The following is a 20,910-nucleotide window of genomic DNA, read 5'->3' on the forward strand; positions in this document are numbered from 1 at the left end:
ACATGCTCTTGAGGCAACTGATCACTTGCTTACTAGTTATACTAGGCAGGTGGGCTATCTCTATATCACGAGAATAATAGTCAACTGCGACTAAGTACTGTTTCCCGTCTAGCTCGAACAGATCAGCAGCTATCTTCTGCCATGGCCCACCGGGTAATGGAGTGGTCATTAATGTCTCTCTGTTCTGAGTAGGTTTGTGTATGATGCAGAACTCACAGGTTGTAACATACCTGGTAATGTCCTGTCCAATGCCCGGCCACCACACTGACATCCTGGTTCTCTCTCGGCTCTTGGTCAAGCCGAAGTGACCCTCGTGGAGCTTGGACAGCACTTTCATACGCTGTGACTCCGGTATCACAATTCTGTCGTCGTACAGCAGCAAGCCATTGGCTTCGGAAAGGTGTGCTCTCGCTTTGTGATAGCCCTGGAGCATGTGTGGCAACTGCGACATTGAAGTTGGCCAGCCCTGACGGATGTAGCGAGTAACTCTCTGGAGATCCTCATCCTGGAGGGTCGCCGCTCGGATCTTCTCCAGTCTGTTGTCAGACACTGGTCTGATAGCCATCACCGCTTGCACATAGGCTTTCACATCCTCTTCAGTATCCGAAGCTTCAATGACCTTCAGTGGGTTTTGGGACAGTGTGTCTGCAATTATGAGTTATTTGCCTGGCACATGTACTGCCTTAACATTGAACCTCATGAGGCGCATTAATAAGCGTTGGCATCTCAGTGATACTTTGTCCAGGTCGTAGGTGTTGATCAAAGGTACCAACGGCTTATGGTCGGTTTCCAGACAAAAGCTCTCCATTCCGTGTAGGTAACGTGAGAATCGTTCGCATGCCCAGACACACGCCAGACACTCCTTTTCTATCTGAGAGTATCTGCGCTCTGTCTCTGTCAAAGTGCGTGAGCACAATGCCACTGGACGTAGAGTATCTCCCTGGTCTTGGAGAAGGGTGGCTCCTAGGCCATAACTACTGGCGTCTGCACTCACAACTGTCCGCTTGCTGGGGTCATAGTAGGCTAACACTGGTGTTGTGACCAGCATCTTCTTCACCTCTTCGAGGGCCTGCTCTTGTGCGGCACCCCACACCCACTGGACATCACTCCTCAGCAGGGCGGAGATCGGATGCAGCACAGTGGCCAGATGAGGCAAGAATTTGGCCAAGTAATTCACCATACCCAGCATTTGGCGGAGTTCACTAACATTCTGAGGACTTGGCATATTGGTTATGGCTTTGACCTTGTCACCATCAGGCTTTATTCCATCCGCTCGAATGATGTGCCCGAAGTACCGTAGCTCTGGCTGTGCAAAGTGGCACTTGTCTTTGTTGAGCTTAAGCCCCGATGCCTTGATTGTCTGCATTACAGCCTTCAGGTTACTGTCATGTTCAGCTTTAGTCTTCCCAGACACTAATATATCGTCCATCACCACAACTGTGCCTTTAAGTTCACTTAGCAGGGTGCTCATTTCTCTCTGAAATATTTCAGGAGCAGAGGTGATTCCGAAGGGCAGTCTTTTAAAACAGAATCTCCCTATTGGAATGATGAAAGTAGTCAACCTCTGACTGGCTGGGTCCAAGGGTAACTGCCAAAAGCCGCTGGACGCGTCAAGGGTCGAGAAGACAGCGGACCCTGACAGCGTCGGCGTCACATCTTCCAGCGTAGGCAAGATGAACCTCTCTCTCCTTACCGCTTCATTCAGCCGCTTTAGGTTTAGGTACAGATACGAATTTTGCCATTCTTTCTGGCTACTGGAACCATCGGCGCACACCAGTCCGTGGCCTCTCTGACCTCCTCGATGATCCCCAACGACTGCATGCGTGCTAACTCCTGCTCCTCCTTTGTGAGCAGTGGGAAGGGGACACGCCGTGGTGTTGTGACACTGTAGGGCGGAGCATCCTCTCTGAGCTCAATCTTCACCGGTTTGCAATTTAAACCTCCAATGTCACCAAAGACACTGTCACCCTCCAACTCGTCCACTCTCAGCACTAGTCCCATCTTGCATGCAACTTCACGACTGAGCAGGTTGTTTGTGCACGCGCCACTCACAACAAATATCCAAAAACTGTATTTTTGACCCTTTTGTTTAGTGGTAGCCAGGAACTTTCCCATGAACTTAAGCTTGCCATCAAGACTGCGCACGTCTGCTGCTGTCTGGCACAGGGCTGGTCGCATGGGCAGACTGAGATACAAGCTGTATGACATGACAGTAATATCGGCCCCAGTGTCAATTTTAAAGCATAGCATTTTGCCACAGATTGGCAGATCAATGTGCCACTCCTTCTATTGTAAAATTTAGGCAAGATTGTAGGCAGGCTGAGAGACGTTGCCGAAGGTCAAAATTGCAAGTACATTTTGATATTTATAAAACAACATTGCACAATTACAACAGTGAAGTAAAATCAGCAAGGAAAAACTATTTCTTTACCTTAATCAATTCATCAAATAATAACTTGGCTGTCCTGTTCAGAAGTATTGATCAGCTAGTAAACCCCACCTCCTGTGTCTTCCCTGAGACTGTTTCAGTTGAAAAATGTGATGAGTTTGCAATATTTTTTAGGGACAAGATTACTAGTATAAGGCAGAGCATAGCAACAAGCACTAATAGACTATCAAACCTTATATCAGTTACTCAGCCTAACTTTAATATGTCTTATTTCCAAGAAGTTGACATGGTAACACTACTTGATGTGATTTCATCACTAAAATCCTCTACTTGTGAACTGGACCCTTTACCTACATGCTTTTTCAAGCAGGTACTGAGCTCATTAGCAAATGAAGTTCTAACGATTGTTAATCAGTCTCTGCAATTGGGTGAATTCCCTAACTTTTTTAAAACAGCAATGGTTAAACCACTATTAAAGAACAGAAATCTTGATCCCACAATTCTCAATAATTATCGACCTATATCTAACCTTTCCTTTCTTAGCAAAATCATTGAAAAAGTTGTGTCAATCCAGTTGAATCAGACCCTCCAGAAAGTCGCGATGTTGCGATTTGCAACTTCAACGCAACTTCAAGCAAACCCCGCGAATTCAGGGCGGTGTTGCAACTTCAGCCAATCACCGCAACTTTCCCGCACATTTGACCAATCACTGATGTCGTCTTGATGTGACGTCGACAAACTCCCTTCTTACTTCCGTATATACATTCAAGAGGAGCAGACTGAAAGCAGCATGAGCGACGAAAATAACGGCAAAAAGATCGGGAAAAGCAGTATCCCAGTACACTACATGAAAGCGTGGATAAACTGTCCAGATCCGACCCGCGAATTGATTATCTATGGCCCCCTGGATGATATTTAATTACTATTAGAACCGGCCCGCAGGCCACAGCCGCCCGATGGTGTTTTGCACGCATTAAACACTACATTCCCCACAATGCAACAGTAGCCCGCGAAGTCACTGCAGCGCACGCAAGCGGCGAGGGTCTGAGATAAAGTTTATAAGTTTAAACTTTAAACTAGTGTTGCCACCTGTCCTGGTTTTCCCGGGACTGTCCCGGTTTTCACGTGCCTGTCCCGGTTTTTCGTCTTTTTAATATTCGGTTCCGGCAAAAAAAACTAGGTTAGTTCAAACCATGATTCAGACTATTTCTGCACACTTTAAATCTGTTTTTTTCTCGCTGTGTCCATTTTAAACCCCTCCGGTAACATTATACGTTAAGTTTACGTTCGCCACGCCTCGCTCAACATCTTATGTTCGCCGCCCACCCCGCTCAACAGATTACACTCGCTCAGTATGACAGTGTCCTTGTTTTTTGTCAGACTTAGGTGGCAACCCTACTTTAAACTGAGATAAAGTTTAAAGTCAGAGATAAAGTTTATTTATCTCTGATCCATATCTATGAGTTACTAGTTCGCTCTGGCGCCAAGCACTGGCGATCGATCTCGATATAATACTTAATTTGTGGCCATTTTACAGGCCGCCCGGTAACAACTTACGTTCGCCACCCCCTCCAGGTTCAAATCTCACTTCAAGCGATCTTGAAAAGTTGGCAACCCTGAATAAATAGGTAAATAGATCATTAAAATGGACTACTAAATATAGGAAACCATACAACATTTACTCCCTATTGTAATGTACTCACAAAAAAGCAAAAACACACCGCAACTTCCATCGCAATTTTTTTGAAAAACACCCGCAACATCAAATATTTTAGCCCGCTACAATCTCAAAAAAGGCCCGCGAAATCCTGGTGGGACTGTTGAATGATTATGTAAAAGTAAATCAAATAAATGACACTTTTCAATCTGGTTTCAGAGCTCTCCACAGCACTGAAACAGCCCTAGTTAAGGTAGTAAATGACTTGAGATTGAATAAGGATGCAGGCAAACTCTCAGTCCTTTTTCTGCTGGATTTAAGCGCCGCTTTTGACACGGTTGATCATGAAATTCTTCTTGATCGACTACAGAGTTGGGTAGCCCTTAGTGGCTTAGTCTTAGACTGGTTTAGATCGTACCTAACTGGGCGTGATTACTATGTAGCATTAGGTACCTCTTCCTCCACACGTCAAAAAATAACTTGTGGCGTCCCCCAAGGATCAATTCTTGGGCCGTTACTATTCAACCTATATATGCTTCCGTTACCACATATCATTAATAAACATGGTGTTAGTTATCATCAATATGCAGATGACACTCAACTTTACATTTCTCTAGAACCTAAGGCCCTAAAATCAATTTGCTCACTGTTTGACTGCATAGATGATATACAGACATGGATGTCTGACAATTTTCTGCAATTAAATAAACAGAAGACAGAGGTTCTTGTTCTTGGCAGTGATTCACAAAGGAATGATGTCCAGACCTATTTAAATCAAATGAATCTGAATGCCAGACAATGTGTTAAGAACCTGGGCGTCACCTTTGATAATGAGCTCAGCTTCAAATCACACATCATGACTACATGCAAGACAGCTTATTTTCACCTTCGAAACATCGCTAAGGTCCGAGATATGCTCACTCCTGCTGACAGTGAAAAACTTGTCCATGCATTTATCACATCAAGGCTAGATTATTGTAACGCTGTTCTATCTGCTCTTCCAAAGAGCTCTATTTCGCACCTACAGCGAGTTCAGAACGCAGCTGCAAGGGTTCTGACCCGCAGGAGAAAGAGAGATCATATTACACCTGCACTCCACTCACTGCACTGGTTACCTGTCAGCTTTAGGATAGATTTTAAGGTTCTAGTCATGGTTTTTAAATGTCTTCATGGTCTTGCCCCTCTTTACCTCAGTGAAATGATGGTTAGACATGTTCCAGTCAGGTCTCTGAGGTCTTCAAACAGTAATCTACTGGTGATTCCTAGATGCCGATTAAAGATTGGCGAGGGTGCTTTTAGCCACTATGGCCCAAAGCTCTGGAATTCTCTTCCTGAAGAGCTCAGAGGCATTTCATCCCTGAATAGTTTCAAGAACAGTCTCAAAACTTTCCTGTTTAGATCTGCTTTAAGTTAAGAAACTCTAGTCTATTATTTTATAATTTGTCACTTTATTTAATTCTTTCTTTTTATCTTTAATTTAATATTTTATTTTTATCTTCTTATATTTACTTATCTTAATTAGTTTTACTTACTTTATTTTTAGACTCGGCGTCTTTGCCCATTGCATACCGAAGTGAATTTACTTGCACATCCTGGTCTTCCTTATCCAGCTTTGTTGCAATCCGAAAGCGTGCAAACCGTTGCTTCCACATCGGCCATGTGGAAGGCTGCGTGAAATCGAAAGCGTCGGCATTTTCACTCGTTGTTCTCACTTTTCCTCCCTCTCGTAGCTTTAAATTTCTTCACTCCAAACTCACTGCCGCTTTTCTCTCTCTCAACGGAAGCATTTACGCCACCACTTCTGACACCATGTCACAATATGGACGGACAAGAAGTGTAGTTTTTATAACTTTTACTTGAATAGCCAAACACCATACAATCTCTATGTCGCTGAACAGAATCACACTATAGATTCTCTGACGCAGTGCGTGTTACGTATCCTAAACGTAATCTAATATCTTATCAAAATAAAAGCCATGTCTCATAACACCGACCCAAAATGAACACTCCAAATGTTTCACTGATTACCTTCTACATACCTTCTGTTTTACTACTATAGCTGTGTTTTCCTACTACAGCTGTGTTTTACTACTACAGCTTTTTTGCTACTACAGCTGTGTTGGCTTCACCTATTTAAGAGCGAATCATGCATCTCTTGCTCAAAAGGCAGAAGGGGCTGGCGAAACAAAAACATCAGAATAGTTACATTTTCATGTAATGTCAATAAACTATGTTGAGAAAATAAGTTTTTGCTTAGCAATAGCCTAACATTAGCAAAAGTATATTTTGCTCATCAATAAAATTGATATTAAAATTAGATATATAAATATTAATTAGATAAATAACTGCTGCCATAAACTATAAACGTTTATTTATAATCTTAGAAGGGCCTCACAAGGGGCCATATAGCATATTGTTGCAACAGAGAACAGTTTGGTCTATAGGGAGTGAAGTATCTGTAGAATATGTTCTATACTGATAAGCTCCACAGAAGGTGACTTGCACCAACTGCCTGTAAGGACACCCTATTAGGTTGGGACACAGTGAACATGAAATAACGCAGTCATACATGTATGTTGAGAACTCTAAGTATGACCATGCAAGAGGACTGAAGGGGTGGAGCAGTAGTATATAAATCTGCTTGTTACCAGAGAACTTTGGATCTCTCTGATGTAAATGTTAGAATGTGAGAGATCCCCAGAGATATCTCTGTTTTAATAAAGGCCTTTTTGCTATTGTAATAATTTTAGTATGTTGTTCCTACTATCTCCTTTGCATCAAACAAATGCGCGCTGGGCTAAAGTGGTTGATAGAAGTTAAAGCCCTAACAACAAACAACAAAGTATTGCAACTAAATCACTTTTTACGATTGAAGCTGGAAACTTGTGTCAGAGACTCTGGTCCATAATGACATGAATGAATCACGCAGTTGCTGCAGATTTGTTGGCTGCACATCCATGATGCGAATCTCCCATTCCACCACATCCCAAAGTTGATCTATTTGGTGACTGTGGTGATTTGAGTACAGTGAACTCATTGTTGTGTTCAAGAAACCAGTCTGAGATGATTTGCGCTTTATGACATTAAGTGTTATCCTGCTGGCAGTAGCCATCAGAAGATGGGTACACTGTGGTCATAAAGGGATGGACATGGTCAGCAACAATACTCAGGCAAGTTTTGGGTAGGCTGTGGCGTTGACATGATGCTCAATTGGTACTAATGGGCCCAAAGAGTGCCAGGAAAATATGCCCCACACCATTGCACCACCACCACAGCCTGAACCAGGCAGGATGGATCCATGCTGTTGACGTCAAATTCTGACGGTACCATCCAAATGTGACAGCAGAAATCAAATCTCATCAGACCAAACAACGTTTTTCTGAGGCAAACTGTAGCCTCTGTATCCTGTTCTTAACTGACAGGAGTGGCACCTGGTGTGGTTTTCTCCTGCTGTAACCCATCCGCCTCAAGGGTCGATGTGTTGTGCGTTCAGAGGTTCTCTTCTGCATGCCTCGGTTGTAACGACAGGTTATTTGAGTTACTGTTGCCGTTCTATCAGCATGAACCAGTCTGGCCATTCTCCTCTGACCTCTGGCATCAACAATGCATTTGCACCCACAGAACTGCCACTCACTGGATAGTTTCTCTTTTTCAGACCATTCTCTGTAAATCCTAGAGATGGTTGTGCATGAAAATCCCAGTACATCAGCAATTTCTGAAATACTTGGACAAGCCCGCCTGGCACCAACAACCATTCCATGTTCAAAGTCACTTAAATCACCTTTCTTCAGATCTCATCTAGAGCAGTCAGTGATGTTTTGGGGCTGTCGGCGAGCCACACAGACTTTCAACTCCCTCCAAAAGTTTTCTATGGGGTTGAGATCTGGAGACTGGCTAGGCCACTCCAGGACCTTGAAATGCTTTTTACAAAGCCACTATTTTGTTGCCCTGGCAGAGTGTTTGGGATCAAAAACCTTCCTTTTCAGATCTGCTTTTAATTAAGAAACTCTAACACTGTTCAAATAATTTAAATAGTTTTCCATCTTATTTACTTTATTACATTATTTTAGTTACATTATGTCTGTTCTAATTATTTTAATAGTTTTGCAATCTTATTTACTTTATTACATTATTTTAGTTACATTATGTCTGTTCTAATTATTTTAATAGTTTTGCAATCTTATTTACTTTATAAAATTTTTACCTTATTACATTATTTTAATAATATTGTCATTTTAATATATTATTTTTGTCACTGTACAGTGGCCCCCTACTGGTCGCCTCTGTCCACAGCGGCAGTTGTCGTTGTTTTTGTGGTTGTACATCCCTCAGGTGGGCCCGCAATCCATCTCACCTGAGGGTTGTTTGTTTGTCTGTATATGTCTTGTCTTTGTACCAGTTGACCGCTGGTCATTATATCCTTTATTTGGATCAACGTCATGGGTTTTTGATTTACACACTTTTCTATTAAACCTTCCATTTTCCCTGAGACTTGGCGTGATCGCTTACATTTTATTTCGCTCACCCTACCCATCACAGAATGACCAGCCGCTTTCGGAAGCCGCCAGTCTCCTTTTCTTTCTCCTTTGTTTGTGGTCATGTCTCGTAGTAAGTGTTTGTCTGCGTGGTGTTTGTGTGAAGAGTTCCACCGTGCATGCCTATGTGTTGTGTTGTGTGTGTGTGTGTGTGTGTGTGTGTGTGTGTGTGTGTGTGTGTGTGTATGGCACGGTGAGGATCAGGGCTGTATTCCCTGGGAAAACTCCGTGTTTGTTATTTGTTTGTTTGAAGAGTTCCGCCGTGCGTCTGTGTTGTGTGTGTGTGTGTGTGTGTGTGTGTGTGTGTTTGTGTGTGTGTGTGTGTGTGGCAAGGCGAGGACCAGGGTGTCTTCCTTGGGAAAACTCTTCATGTTGTGTGGGTGTTTAGTGTGTACGTATGAATGGGACATGTGGATCAGTGTGCGTGCTCGTTATGTTAAATGTTTTGTGTTTTCCCGGGTCTTTCTCTGCCTGCCTCTGGCCTCTGGGGGGATGTTGTCATAGCTCTCTACCCTTGCTGGCAAGTACATTCTGTACATTTATCCTATGTTGCACTTTTGTGTTGCACATAAACACACATTCATACATACATATACATCACAGTCATTTGTGCTGTATGTCTTGGGTACACTTTCACACACACACACACACACACACACACACACACACACACACACACACACACACACACACAGATATTTAACATTTTTCTCCATACACATTCACACACAGGACTACAATTATGCTTCATATACACAGTTCTCTAGCCATTTCCAACACACTAACTGATGTTTAGCTTATTTTTGCCATCCAAAGATTTTTGCCACACTAAGATAATCTCAGTAAGTGATTTAGATCTATTATCTGAATTGTTTTGCCATTACAATGCTTTGTGACCTTTTGGGCCTTGGAGACTCATAAGCCAGTTAAATGGACACTGATACTTCAGAGCACGCTACATGTATTCAAATCCAAGGTTAATTATTTACTCTAAACAATGCTCATATCCTATATGGCCCATGGGCCCCTGCATATCTTTTTGAGATTCAAGACATTTGACATTGGGTGACTATATTTGCTTAATCTGATTAATGTCAGAACATACACTACCACAAACAAACACACACACACACACACACACACACACACACACACACACACACACACACACACACACACACACACACACACACACTTCTACCTAAATGTATGTATAGTTTGTATGCATATTTATAGTATATGTATATTATATGTCGGTCATGCCAGCAATGTCAGTCGTATCAGTCATATCAGGCATGCCATGCCAGTCATGTCAGTCCAGTCATGTCAGTTATGCCAATCATGTCAGTCGTGTTCTGCCAGTCATGTAAGTCGTGTCATGCAATCATTTCAGTCCAGTCATATCAGTCATATCAGTCATATAAGTCATATAAGTCATGTCAGTCAAATCATCAAATCATTACAGTCATGCCAGTTATGTCAGTCATATCAGTCCACATTCATACTTTGAATACACGGGCAGTCATGTTATGCGTGCTAGGTGTGTAAGGAGTGAATTAACAAAGCATAGTCTCTGGCTCCCTCAATCTCTCTCTGTCTGTAATATACAGGCCCAATCATGTATAGACACAGGCAGGCTTTCCTATATTGTTCACATAGATGCAACCCTGGCCAGATGTGCTATTTCTGTGTCTCCTTTTCTGACACACGCAGATGTCAGTCATGTCAGTCCAGTCATGCCAGTCATGTCACTCATATCAGTCATGTCATTACAGTCATGCTAGTCATGTCACTCATTCCAGTCATGCCAGTTGTCAGTCATATCAGTCATGTTATTTTTGTTCATCATGCCAGTGAAGTCATTCCAGTCATGCCAGTCATATCAGTTATGTCAGTCATGCCAGTCATGTCAGTCATGTTATGGCAGGCTTTGCAGACTACATTCATACTTTGAATACACGGGCAGTCATGTTATGCGTGCTAGGTGTGCAAGGAATGAATTAACAAAGCATAGTCTCTGGCTCCCTCAATCTCTCTCTGTCTGTAATATACAGTCCCAATCATGTATAGACACATGCAGGCCTTCCTATATTGTTCACATAGATGCAACCCTAGCCAGATGTGCTATTTCTGTGTCTCCCTTTCTGACACACGCAGATGCCATCACACACTGTAGAGCACATCTGTAGAGCACACACTGGCCAAACCCAAACAGCTTCTTTTCACTTTTTATTTATCAAGCCAAGATGTACTGCTTACATCAAAAAACACACAAACACACATACACACAATGCTAATCACAGCATGTGATTTACTTCTGATCTGAATCATTTTGCCAATTTTTTGGGCTTTTTTGCCTTTTCGTGTGTGAACCCGCAATTGCCGCTTGTGGCTATATTTATTATTATTATTATCATTGTCATGCTAAAAGACCCAGCCATGTTTCATCTTCAATGCCTTTCCTGATGGAAGGAGGTTTGCACTCTTACAAGACATGGCCCCATTCATTCTTTCATGTACACGGATCAATCGTCCTGGTCCCTTTTCAGAGAAATGGCCCCAAAACATGATGTTGCCACCCCCATGCTTCACAGTAGGTTTGGTGTCCTTTGGATGCAACTCAGCATTCACTCTCCTCCAAACATGACAAGTTGTGTTTGTACTGTGGTTTCATCTGACCATATGATATTCTTCGAATATGCTTCTAGAACATCCAAATGCTCTCTAGCAAACTTCAGATGGGCCCGGATATGTACTGGCTTAAGCAGGGGGACACGTCTGGCACTGCAGGATCTGAGTCCCTGGCAGCGTAGTGTGTTACTGAAGGTAGCCTAGGTTGGTCCCAGGTTCTGCAGGTCATTCACTAGGTCCCCCCGTGTGGTTCTGGGGTTTTTACTCACCGTTCTTGTGATCATTTTGACCCCACGGGCTGAGACCTTGCATGGAGCCACTGATCGAGGGAGATTATCAGTGGTCTTGTAGGTCTTCCATTCTCTAATTATTGCTCCCACAGTTGATTTCGTCACACCAAGCTGCTTGTCTAATGCAGATTCAGTCTTCCCAGCCTGGTGCAGTTATACAATTTTGTTTCTGGTGTCCTTTGACAGCGCTTTCGTCTTCACCATATTTGGAGCGTGACTGAGGTTGTGGGCGGGTGTCTTTTATACTGATAAGCAGTTCAAACAGGTGTCATTAATAAGAGGACAGAGGAGCCTCTTAAAGAATTTGTTACAGGTCTGTGACAGCCAGAAATCTTGCTTGTTTGTAGGTGACCAAATACTTATTTTCCACCAAAATTTGCAAATAAATTCTTTAAAAATCATATGTGATTTTCAGAATTTTTTTCCTGATTTTGTCTCTCATATTTGAGGTCTACATATGATGTAAATTACAGGCCTCTCTCATCTTTTAAAGTGGGAGAACTTGCAACTTGGTGACTGACTAAATACTTTTTTCCCCACTGTGTATATACACACAAACACTCTGTAATGATCTGAGGATAGAGGGGACCCCCTCCACCGGTACCTCCACCACTCTGCAGAATTTGGCGACCTCTTCGCACTATACGCTTCAGCATCCACTAACCCCAGTCAGTCAGTTTATGTGTCCTACCATTTTGTGGCCAAGTTGCTGTCATTCCCAAACACTTCCATATTCTTATAATACAGCTGAGAGTTGACTGTGGAATATTTAGGAGGGAGGAAATTTAACGAATGGATTTGTTGCACAGGTGGCATCATATCACAGTTCCACACTGTAATTCACTGAGCTCCTGAAAGCGACCCATTCTTTCACAAATGTTTGTAAAAACAGTTTGCATGCCTAGGTGCTTAATTTTATACACCTGTGGCCATGGAAGTTATTGGAACACCTGATTCTGATCATTTGGATGGGGGAGCAAATACTTTTGGCAGTACAGTGTATGTATATCACTTTAAACAATGTTGTCTCAAAAGCACACAATAACACAGTGCACACGTGACATTTTGCCCCAAAAGTTTGTATCATTAATTTTTTGGACACAGATCAATGATGATATTGTATATTAGAATTTCTTACCTTGAAACTTCTTCGATTAAACTTGATGTAAATAATTGATCCAGCTCTGAGGACATATAATCAGCCATGTCCACAAACCTTTTGTCTTTAAGTACTCTGTAAAATCAAATAGTTATTCTGGCATTCTTTCCTCAAATTCAGGTAAATATATTTCAGGTAGATTTACACCTTAACAGAGTTTAAAACACACAGATAATTGAAATTTCTGTAGAAATGGGAACCTTGCAAATTATTTTAACTCTTGCTTCCATCCTGCGGGTAATTTTGCTTTAGTATAGTAACAGTTTAAAAGGAGATAAACTTACTTATCACTCTGTTCAACTTTCTGCATGAACTCTGGAGATTGAGTGTAATTCAAAAATTTTTCCCGATAAAAAATAAACACTCTAGCAACAATGCTGCATATAAAAAGAAAGCACAAGTTAAAAATAGAGCCCAAACATGTGAAGCGTGATATTAGTTCAACAAAATGCATCAACATATAAGAGCTTTATAAATCATTAACTACATATAGTATAGATAATTCATGAACTACATATAGTATTGATAAACCAGTCTCTACATATAGTATTGATAAACCAGTCACTACATATAGTATTGATAAACCAGTCACTACATACAGTATTGATAAATCAGTAACTAAATATAGTTTTGATAAATCAGGAAATACATATAGTAATGATAAATCATTAACTAAATATAGTATTGACAAATCAGTAACTAAATATAGTATTGATAAATCATTAACTACATATAGTATTGATAAATCAGTAAATACATAGAGTATTGATAAACCAGTTACTACATATAGTATTGATAAAAGTGATTGAAACAGGAAATCCCATTATGTCACGGTACGGCGGGCCCCCTACTGGTCGCCCCCGTATACAGCGGCAGTTGTCTTCTTGTTGTTGCGTTGTATGAGCCACCTCACCTGATGGTCGTTTGTTTGTCTATATATGTCTTGTCTTTGTACCAGTTGACTGCTGGTCATTGTATCCTTAATTTTGATCTCGTCACGGGTTTGCTCACTTTATTCATTAAAACCTCCCTTTTCCCTGAGACTTGGCGTGATCGCTTCCATTGTATTTCACACTCCCTGCCTGTTATTATCACAATTATCTGATTTTAACACAGTACATAATACAAATAATGTGATTTTACCACAGTACATAATACCAACTAATATTCTATAAAATAAATAAATATATTCAATTCTTCTTCTTCTTTCAGCAATTCCCGTTTAGGGGTCACCACAGCAGATCAAACTCTTCCATCTGGCCCTGTCCTGAGTGTCCTCCACTGACACACCAGTCACTCTCATATCCTCTACCACTGCATCCATAAACCTCCTCTTAGGTCTACTTCTCCTCATCTTGCCTGGAAGTTCCATCCTCAAGACCCTCCTACCAATATACCTCTTCTCCCTCCTCTGTATATGTCCAAACCATCTCAATCTAGCTTCTCTAACTTTATCTCCAAAACATGCTACATGTGCTGATCCTTTAATAAACTCATTTCTGATCCTATCCTTCCTTGTCACTCCAAATGAGAATCTCAACATCTTCATCTCAGACACCTCCATCTCCCTCACCTGTCTCTTTGTCAGTGCCACTGTCTCCAGTCCATACAACATAGCAGGTCTCACTACTGTCCTATAGATCTTTCCTTTCATTCTAGCCGACACCCTTCTATCACAGATCACCCCAGACACTTTATGCCATCCACACCACCCTGCCTGCACTCTCTTCTTTACCTCTCTTTCACTTCCTCCATTGCTCTGTACCCTTGACCATAAGTAGGTAAACTCATCAGCCTTCACCAAATCAACTCCTTGTAACTGGACCTGTCCACAGTCTGCCCTTTCATTCATACACATCTCATTTCGTTTTACTCCTGCTCACTTTAATTCCCCTGCTCTCCAAAGCATATCTCAATCTTTCCAAGCTCACCTCCACCTGCTCTCTACTCTCACTACAGATCACAATGTCATCAGCAAACATCATAGTCCAAGGGGACTCCTGCCTAACCTCGTCCATCAGTCTGTCCATGACAATTGCGAACAGGAAGGGACTCGGGGCTGATCCCTGATGTAGTCCTACCCCAACTTTAAACCCATCTTTCATTCCTACCGCACATCTCACTGCTGTCACACTGTTCTCAGACATATCCTGCACTATGCTCACATACTTTTCTGCTACTCCTGACTTCCTCATACAATACCACAGCTCCTGTCTCGGTACTCTATCATAAGCTTTCTCTAAGTCAACAAACACACAATGTAACTCCTTCTGTCCTTCCCTATACTTCTCCATTAACACTCTCAAAGCAAACATAGCATCTGTGGTGCACTTAGCTGGCATGAAACCATACTGCTGCTCACAGATCTCTACCTCTCTTCTAAGCCTAGCTTCCACTACTCTTTCCCAGATTTTCAGGCTGTGACTGATCAACTTTATTCCCCTGTAATTACTACAGCTCTGAATATCACCCTTATTCTTGAAAATCGGCACCATTATGCTTCATCTCCACTCCTCAGGCATCTTCTGACCTTCCAAGATTCTGTTAAATAACCCAGTCAAAAACAGCACTGCTGTCTCTCCCAAACATTTCCATGCATCCACTGGAATATCATCCGGTCCAACTGCCTTACCACACTTCATTCACTGAATTGCAGCCCTTACTTCCTCCTTGCACACCTGAGGCACTTCCTGATTCACAACCTCTACCTCTTCTAACCTTCTTTTCCCTTTCATTTTCTTGATTCATCAGTTCCTCAAAATACTCCTTTCACCTTCCCAAGACACTCTCCTCACCAGACAGCACATTTCCATCTTTATCCTTTATCATCTTAACCTGCTGCACATCCTGCCCATCACGGTTTGCCCATCTCTGTCTGGCCAATCTGTACAGATCCTTTTCCCCTTCCTTGGTGTCCAACTTCTCATACAGCTTGCTATATACCCTCTCTTTAGCTTCTGCCACTGCTCTCTTTGCCTTGCGACACATCTCCTTGAACCTCCGTCTACTTTCTTCATCTTGCTGAAAATCCCAGTTCTTTTTAGCCAACCGCTTTCCTCTCAAACTTTCCTGAACTTCCTCATTCCACCACCACGACTCCTTGTCTATCTTCCTCTGTCCTGAGGTCACACAAAGTACCTTCCTAGCCACATCCCTGACTGCATTTGAAGTCTCATCCCAGGTATCCAGAACACCACCACCATTACCCAGTACCTGCCTCACCTCATCCCTGAGTTTTACACCACAGTCCTCATCATTTAACTTCCACCACCTGATATTAGGTTCCGCTCTCACTCTCTTCCTCTTCTTCACCTCCAAGACGATCCTACATATCACCAACCTATGCAGTTTAGCTACACTCCCCTGGTAACACCTTGGAATCACTAACCTCTTTCAGGTTTCGTCTCCTACAGAGGATATAGTCGACCTGTGAGCATCTTCCCCCACTCTTATATGTTACCCTGTGTTCTTCCTTTTTCTTAAAGTAAGTGGTAACTACAGCCATCTTTATCCTTTTAGCAATATCTACCACTATTTGTCCTTCCGTATTCCTTTCATTAACACCATATCTACCCAACACCTCCTCATCACCACTGTTCCCTTCACCAACATGTCCATTTAAATCTGCTCCAATAACCACTCTCTCTTCTTTAGGAACCTGCAAAACAACTTCATCTAACTCCAGAATTCTTCTTTCTCTTTCACATCACAACCTACCTGAGGAGCATAAGCACTGATGACATTCACCATCACCCCATCAATCTCTAACTTTACACAGATCACCCTGTCACTTACTCTCTTTACCTCCACTACACTCTTACTAAACTTGTTGAGCTGAGCCACAGGCCCTGCCCTTCTCTGGCTGAATCGAGGCCTGGGTGTGTCTCCCAGCCAGGAAGCAACAGACTGTCCTGTCCCAGGTGACAATGATTTAATGATTAGTCTGAAGGTTTCACTCACAGGGCAACAAACAATGTTTGTGGGATTAAGAGACTTGGTTCAAAAGGAAGAAGGAGCCGGTGAGCTAGGAATTGTTTTAAAAGCCTTTTGATTATTTTGATAAGTGTTGCTTCAATCAGATTAAATGTCTAATACCAAAATCATGAGATTTAAAATAATTTATGTCGTAATTGAGAGATTTATTGATTGATTAAGATGAGTAATGTGTGTTTTAATTGTTTAAATTTCGGTTTGTGCTTTCTTGTTTGTGCTTAAAAGGTTTTTCACCTGCTACTATTGTGATCTTGACAACTTTCAAATAAAAGAAGAAAGAGTTGATTCTTGGTCACTGAGTGAATTCCAGATCAAATTCTTCTGAAGCAAGCCACCCTTTCAAGTGAGGGAAACCTGCCGTTTAAACCTAAAAAGTAGGAAGCACTTGACAGTGAAAAACCGCCTCTGGGGGTTGGAGAGCAGCTCTGCTGGAAAACCAAAATGGCTGAATCAAAGTCATTGGAGCAGCTTAAAACAAACAGAACATCTGCAAAGCGGATATTCTCCAGGCTGGCCAACAACATTGTTCGAATCTTCGTCAGAAGAGGAGCTCAAAGACAATCTCAAGAAACTCATAATTGAGGCTAACAAAGTCCTTGAAGCCAATGCAGATGTGAAGGCTCAGTATCTCGCAGAATCGAACTTTCAAATAGATTCTGAAGAAACCCCGCAGTTAAGTGATTTGCAAAAGGCTGACATTGAAAAAACTGCAAAAGAATGTGAGACAAAACTGAATGAACTGAAAGACCTTGTCCAGCAGACACTTTGGGCAAACTTTGGTGAAGAAGAACTGACAATGGTGGTAAAAGCTGCTGAGGAGAAAGCAGAGAGCATAATATCCTTTGACTCTGGTGGAAATAAAGAAGCCTTTGACTTCATGTTTGACTACATGGAAAGTTTGGTAAAGAAAGCAAAAGAGCTGTATACACAGTGGAAATGTTGGGCTCCCCCAGCTGAGCAGAAAGACTTTCACCTGCGTGTAAGAGAGCTTGAGCAGATTGTTCCAAGGTTAATGTCCAGAAAAGCAGAGTTTATTGGAGCCAAGGCTAGGGAAAATGATGGAAAAGTTGAAAGTACATCTTATATCCCAATCCCAACAGCAACTATCCGATTAAAGCCAGCCTCCCTTCCCAAGTTTACTGGGATCAAGCGAGACTTTTATCGATGGAGAAGAGATTGGGAGGCTCTGCAGAGTCAAGGAGAACCCAGTGGGTCAAGAGAAGTAAAAAAGTTTCAGCTTATTGACAGTTTAGATGAGAAGATAATAAGAGAGCTTCGACTGGTGACCTACAAAACAGCCGATGACATATTCCGTGTACTGGAGAACAGGTTTGGATGCCAACTAGCTGTTGTTATTGAAATAGTTGAGGAGCTCCAGAGACTTCCACCTGTTAAAAATCATCAACCTAAGAAAATTGTCGAGCTAATCCAAGCCATTGAAAAAGCCCTTGAAGATTTAAATGACCTTGGTGAAACTGGTGCTTTAAAAAATCCTCTAGTGACAAAGTCAATTGAAAGCAAACTTCCTGATGCATTGAAGAAAGAATGGCTTCTCTATGTGGCTGAGAGAATACATATAAAACCAGAAAAGCGCTTTGACAACCTATTGGCCTTCCTCGAGAGTCAGGAGAGCATCTATGAGCAGCTTGACCAACTGAGGGGTGAGGATTCACAGAGGAAAGAAATTCGACCTGAGCAGAGACAAGCAAGGACTAGAACCTCAAACCAATCAAGTGGCCATGTTTCAGGTTGTGTTGTCTGTGGAGATGTTAAACACAGGAAGAAGTTGTACTTTTGCAAGAAATTCTGTGTACTTAATCTTACAGAGGAAAAGGATGCAGTGAGGAAGTTGGGTGCCTGCTGGAAATGTCTGGAGGTCCACAATGCTGATGATCACTGCAAAACTTTATTTTTGTGTAAGAATCCTGAGTGTGAGAGTAAGAGAGACATAGACCACCACTACTACCTGTGTCCAAATGCTGAACCATCTAGAGGGAGCACAACACAAAGAAGGAGAAGGAGTGGAACAGTGGGAGGCGGCAATATGGGGAGTCATACTGAAGCCCAAGAAGAACTCCTCAGAAAACTCTCACCTGAGTTAGCTCAACAGTGCCGGGATGCATTTTGCAACACTGCATCAAGAGTCGCCCATATTGCAAAGAGTCACTCAAGTCTTTTAGAGGAGAATGGTCTGATGGAATGGCTTGTTATAATAATGATTCTAGAAGTCACAGCTAATGATGGACAAAAAATTGGAACCCTGATTGATCTAGCTTCTGTTACTAATTACATTACTCATAATGCAGCAGGTCGACTCAATCTCAGAAGTGAAGACATCACTCTTGTGGTTCATGGTGTAGGAGGCATGAAAGTTTCTGTCAAAACAAAGCGATACCTCCTAAGAATCCGTATCCGCAGTTCAAGAGGCACTCTCAAGTCCCATCAGCTAGTTTGTTATGGCCTAGACCAGGGGTGGCCAACCCGCGGCTCGTGAGCCGCATGCGGCTCTTTGCCTGGTTTCATGCGGCTCCCCAGCCGGTCCGCGGGCTCACCTGCACAAACGGGGCGACACACTGCTACATTTTCGTGGTGCGCGGTTAGTTTACAAGCCTAGCGAGCCGCTAATACTTTTAAAACCGGTGTAGTGGAAAACACGCATTTGACTGTCTTCACAGCTAATAACCCCCCCCCCCCCCCCCCCCCCCCCCCCGCTCAACAATCTACACTCGCCCATGTACGATGTGGCTCTTTGCCGTAACACAGTAAGAAAAGTGGCTCTTGGTCTATGACGGGTTGGCCATGTGTCCCCAAAGAAATTGCAAAAGTTCTTCCCAGGCATCCCACTCAGTGATTTGACAAAGCCAAAAGAAATCCACCTCCTGGTAAGCCATAAAGAAGGCCAGCTAGCCCCACAGAAAATCTGCACTGTTGGAGATCTCGTGTTGTGGGATGGACCGATGGGGAAAACAGGCACCCATCCTGAGCTGTCTGAAGAGGTCACTATATCAGCTCATACATCACGCACACACTTTGCAAGATCTATGAAAACTGCTTCTGTGAAGTATGAAGAACACATCTGTGTAGCCCCAAGTTACACTCCACAAAACAAGCAACCATTGCAAGCCATTCAACCTCACAGATCCAGCTCTGCAGCTACTAAATCCAGGTTCCTAGAGTGGTGGGAATGGGACAGCATTGGTGCTGGCTGCGTCCCAAAATGTGGAGGTTGCCGCTGTGGAAACTGCCAGCCAGGAGGCAAAGAAATGACCCTCGCTGAAGAAAGGGAGCTGGAAGTGGTCAAAAGTGGACTCACATATCTAGGTGCTGATGACCACAGTGAGAAGCCTCATTGGCATGCCAAGTATCCCTGGGTAGAAGATCCAGCCACATTACCCAGTAATAGGAGTGCAGTTGAAGCTACATTTATGAGGACTGAGAGGCAGCTGGCTAAAGAGCCAGAGTGGAAGACTGCATATGCAGCACAAATTCATGAGATGGTTGAACGCCGAGCTGCAATTAAGTTGTCCAAAGACATCTTGAACATATGGGCAGGTCCAGTATGGCACATCAGCCACCTCATAGCACCAAACCCACACTCCGTCACAACTCCTGTAAGGTTGGTCTGGAACAGTAGTCAGAAATGCAAAGGGCTGAGTCTAAATGATCTCCTGCTAAAGGGCCCTGATGTGCTAAATTCAATTTGCACTGTGTTCCTCAAGTTTCGAAGTGGAAGGTTTGCTGCTCTGGGGGACATACGAAAAACGTATAATTCTGTGTGGCTCGAAGACCGAGAGGTGCACCTACATAGGTTCCTGTGGCGTGATTCTGAGGAGGAGGAACTGAGTGAATTTGCAATTACAAGAGTCAACATTGGTGATAAGCCAGCAGGGTGTATTGCTCAACTTGCCCTAAGGGAGACAGCTAAACTCCCTCAGTTCAGTCATTTTGTGGAAGAGCGTAGAGTAATAGAAGAGCATAGCTACGTTGATGATCTTTTGACCTCTCATAACAGCTTAAACCAGCTCAAACTCATTACAGAAAATGTGGAGCAGATCCTAAATGCAGGTGGGTTCCAATTAAAACCATGGGTCTTATCTGGCCAAAGTGGGAGACAATCTGTGGGGAAGCAAGAACAGAAAGTCACTCTCCAAAGTTATGATTCTGCCGAATCAGCTCAAAGAAGAGGACAACAAAGCCCTTGGCTTGGGCTATATCCCAGAAGGCGATAAGCTCCATGTCATGGTTGGAATTAATTT

General features: G+C 42.7%; 1 protein-coding gene across 1 annotated transcript in view; it reads right to left on the minus strand.

The window, feature by feature from the left end:
- The window catches only part of LOC143517218 (uncharacterized), a 61,280-nt gene that overhangs the window by 5,639 nt on the left and 34,731 nt on the right, over positions 1-20,910 (minus strand). Inside the window, exons 10-11 of the mRNA XM_077009463.1 lie at positions 12,946-13,038; positions 12,641-12,736 (exon numbers count right to left, since the gene is read on the minus strand). Of these exons, the coding sequence (XP_076865578.1) occupies positions 12,641-12,736; positions 12,946-13,038 (189 nt within the window). The remainder of the gene's footprint in view (positions 1-12,640; positions 12,737-12,945; positions 13,039-20,910) is intronic.

This window comes from Brachyhypopomus gauderio, chromosome 6, assembly GCF_052324685.1.
Source record: "Brachyhypopomus gauderio isolate BG-103 chromosome 6, BGAUD_0.2, whole genome shotgun sequence".
Taxonomy (NCBI): domain Eukaryota; kingdom Metazoa; phylum Chordata; class Actinopteri; order Gymnotiformes; family Hypopomidae; genus Brachyhypopomus; species Brachyhypopomus gauderio.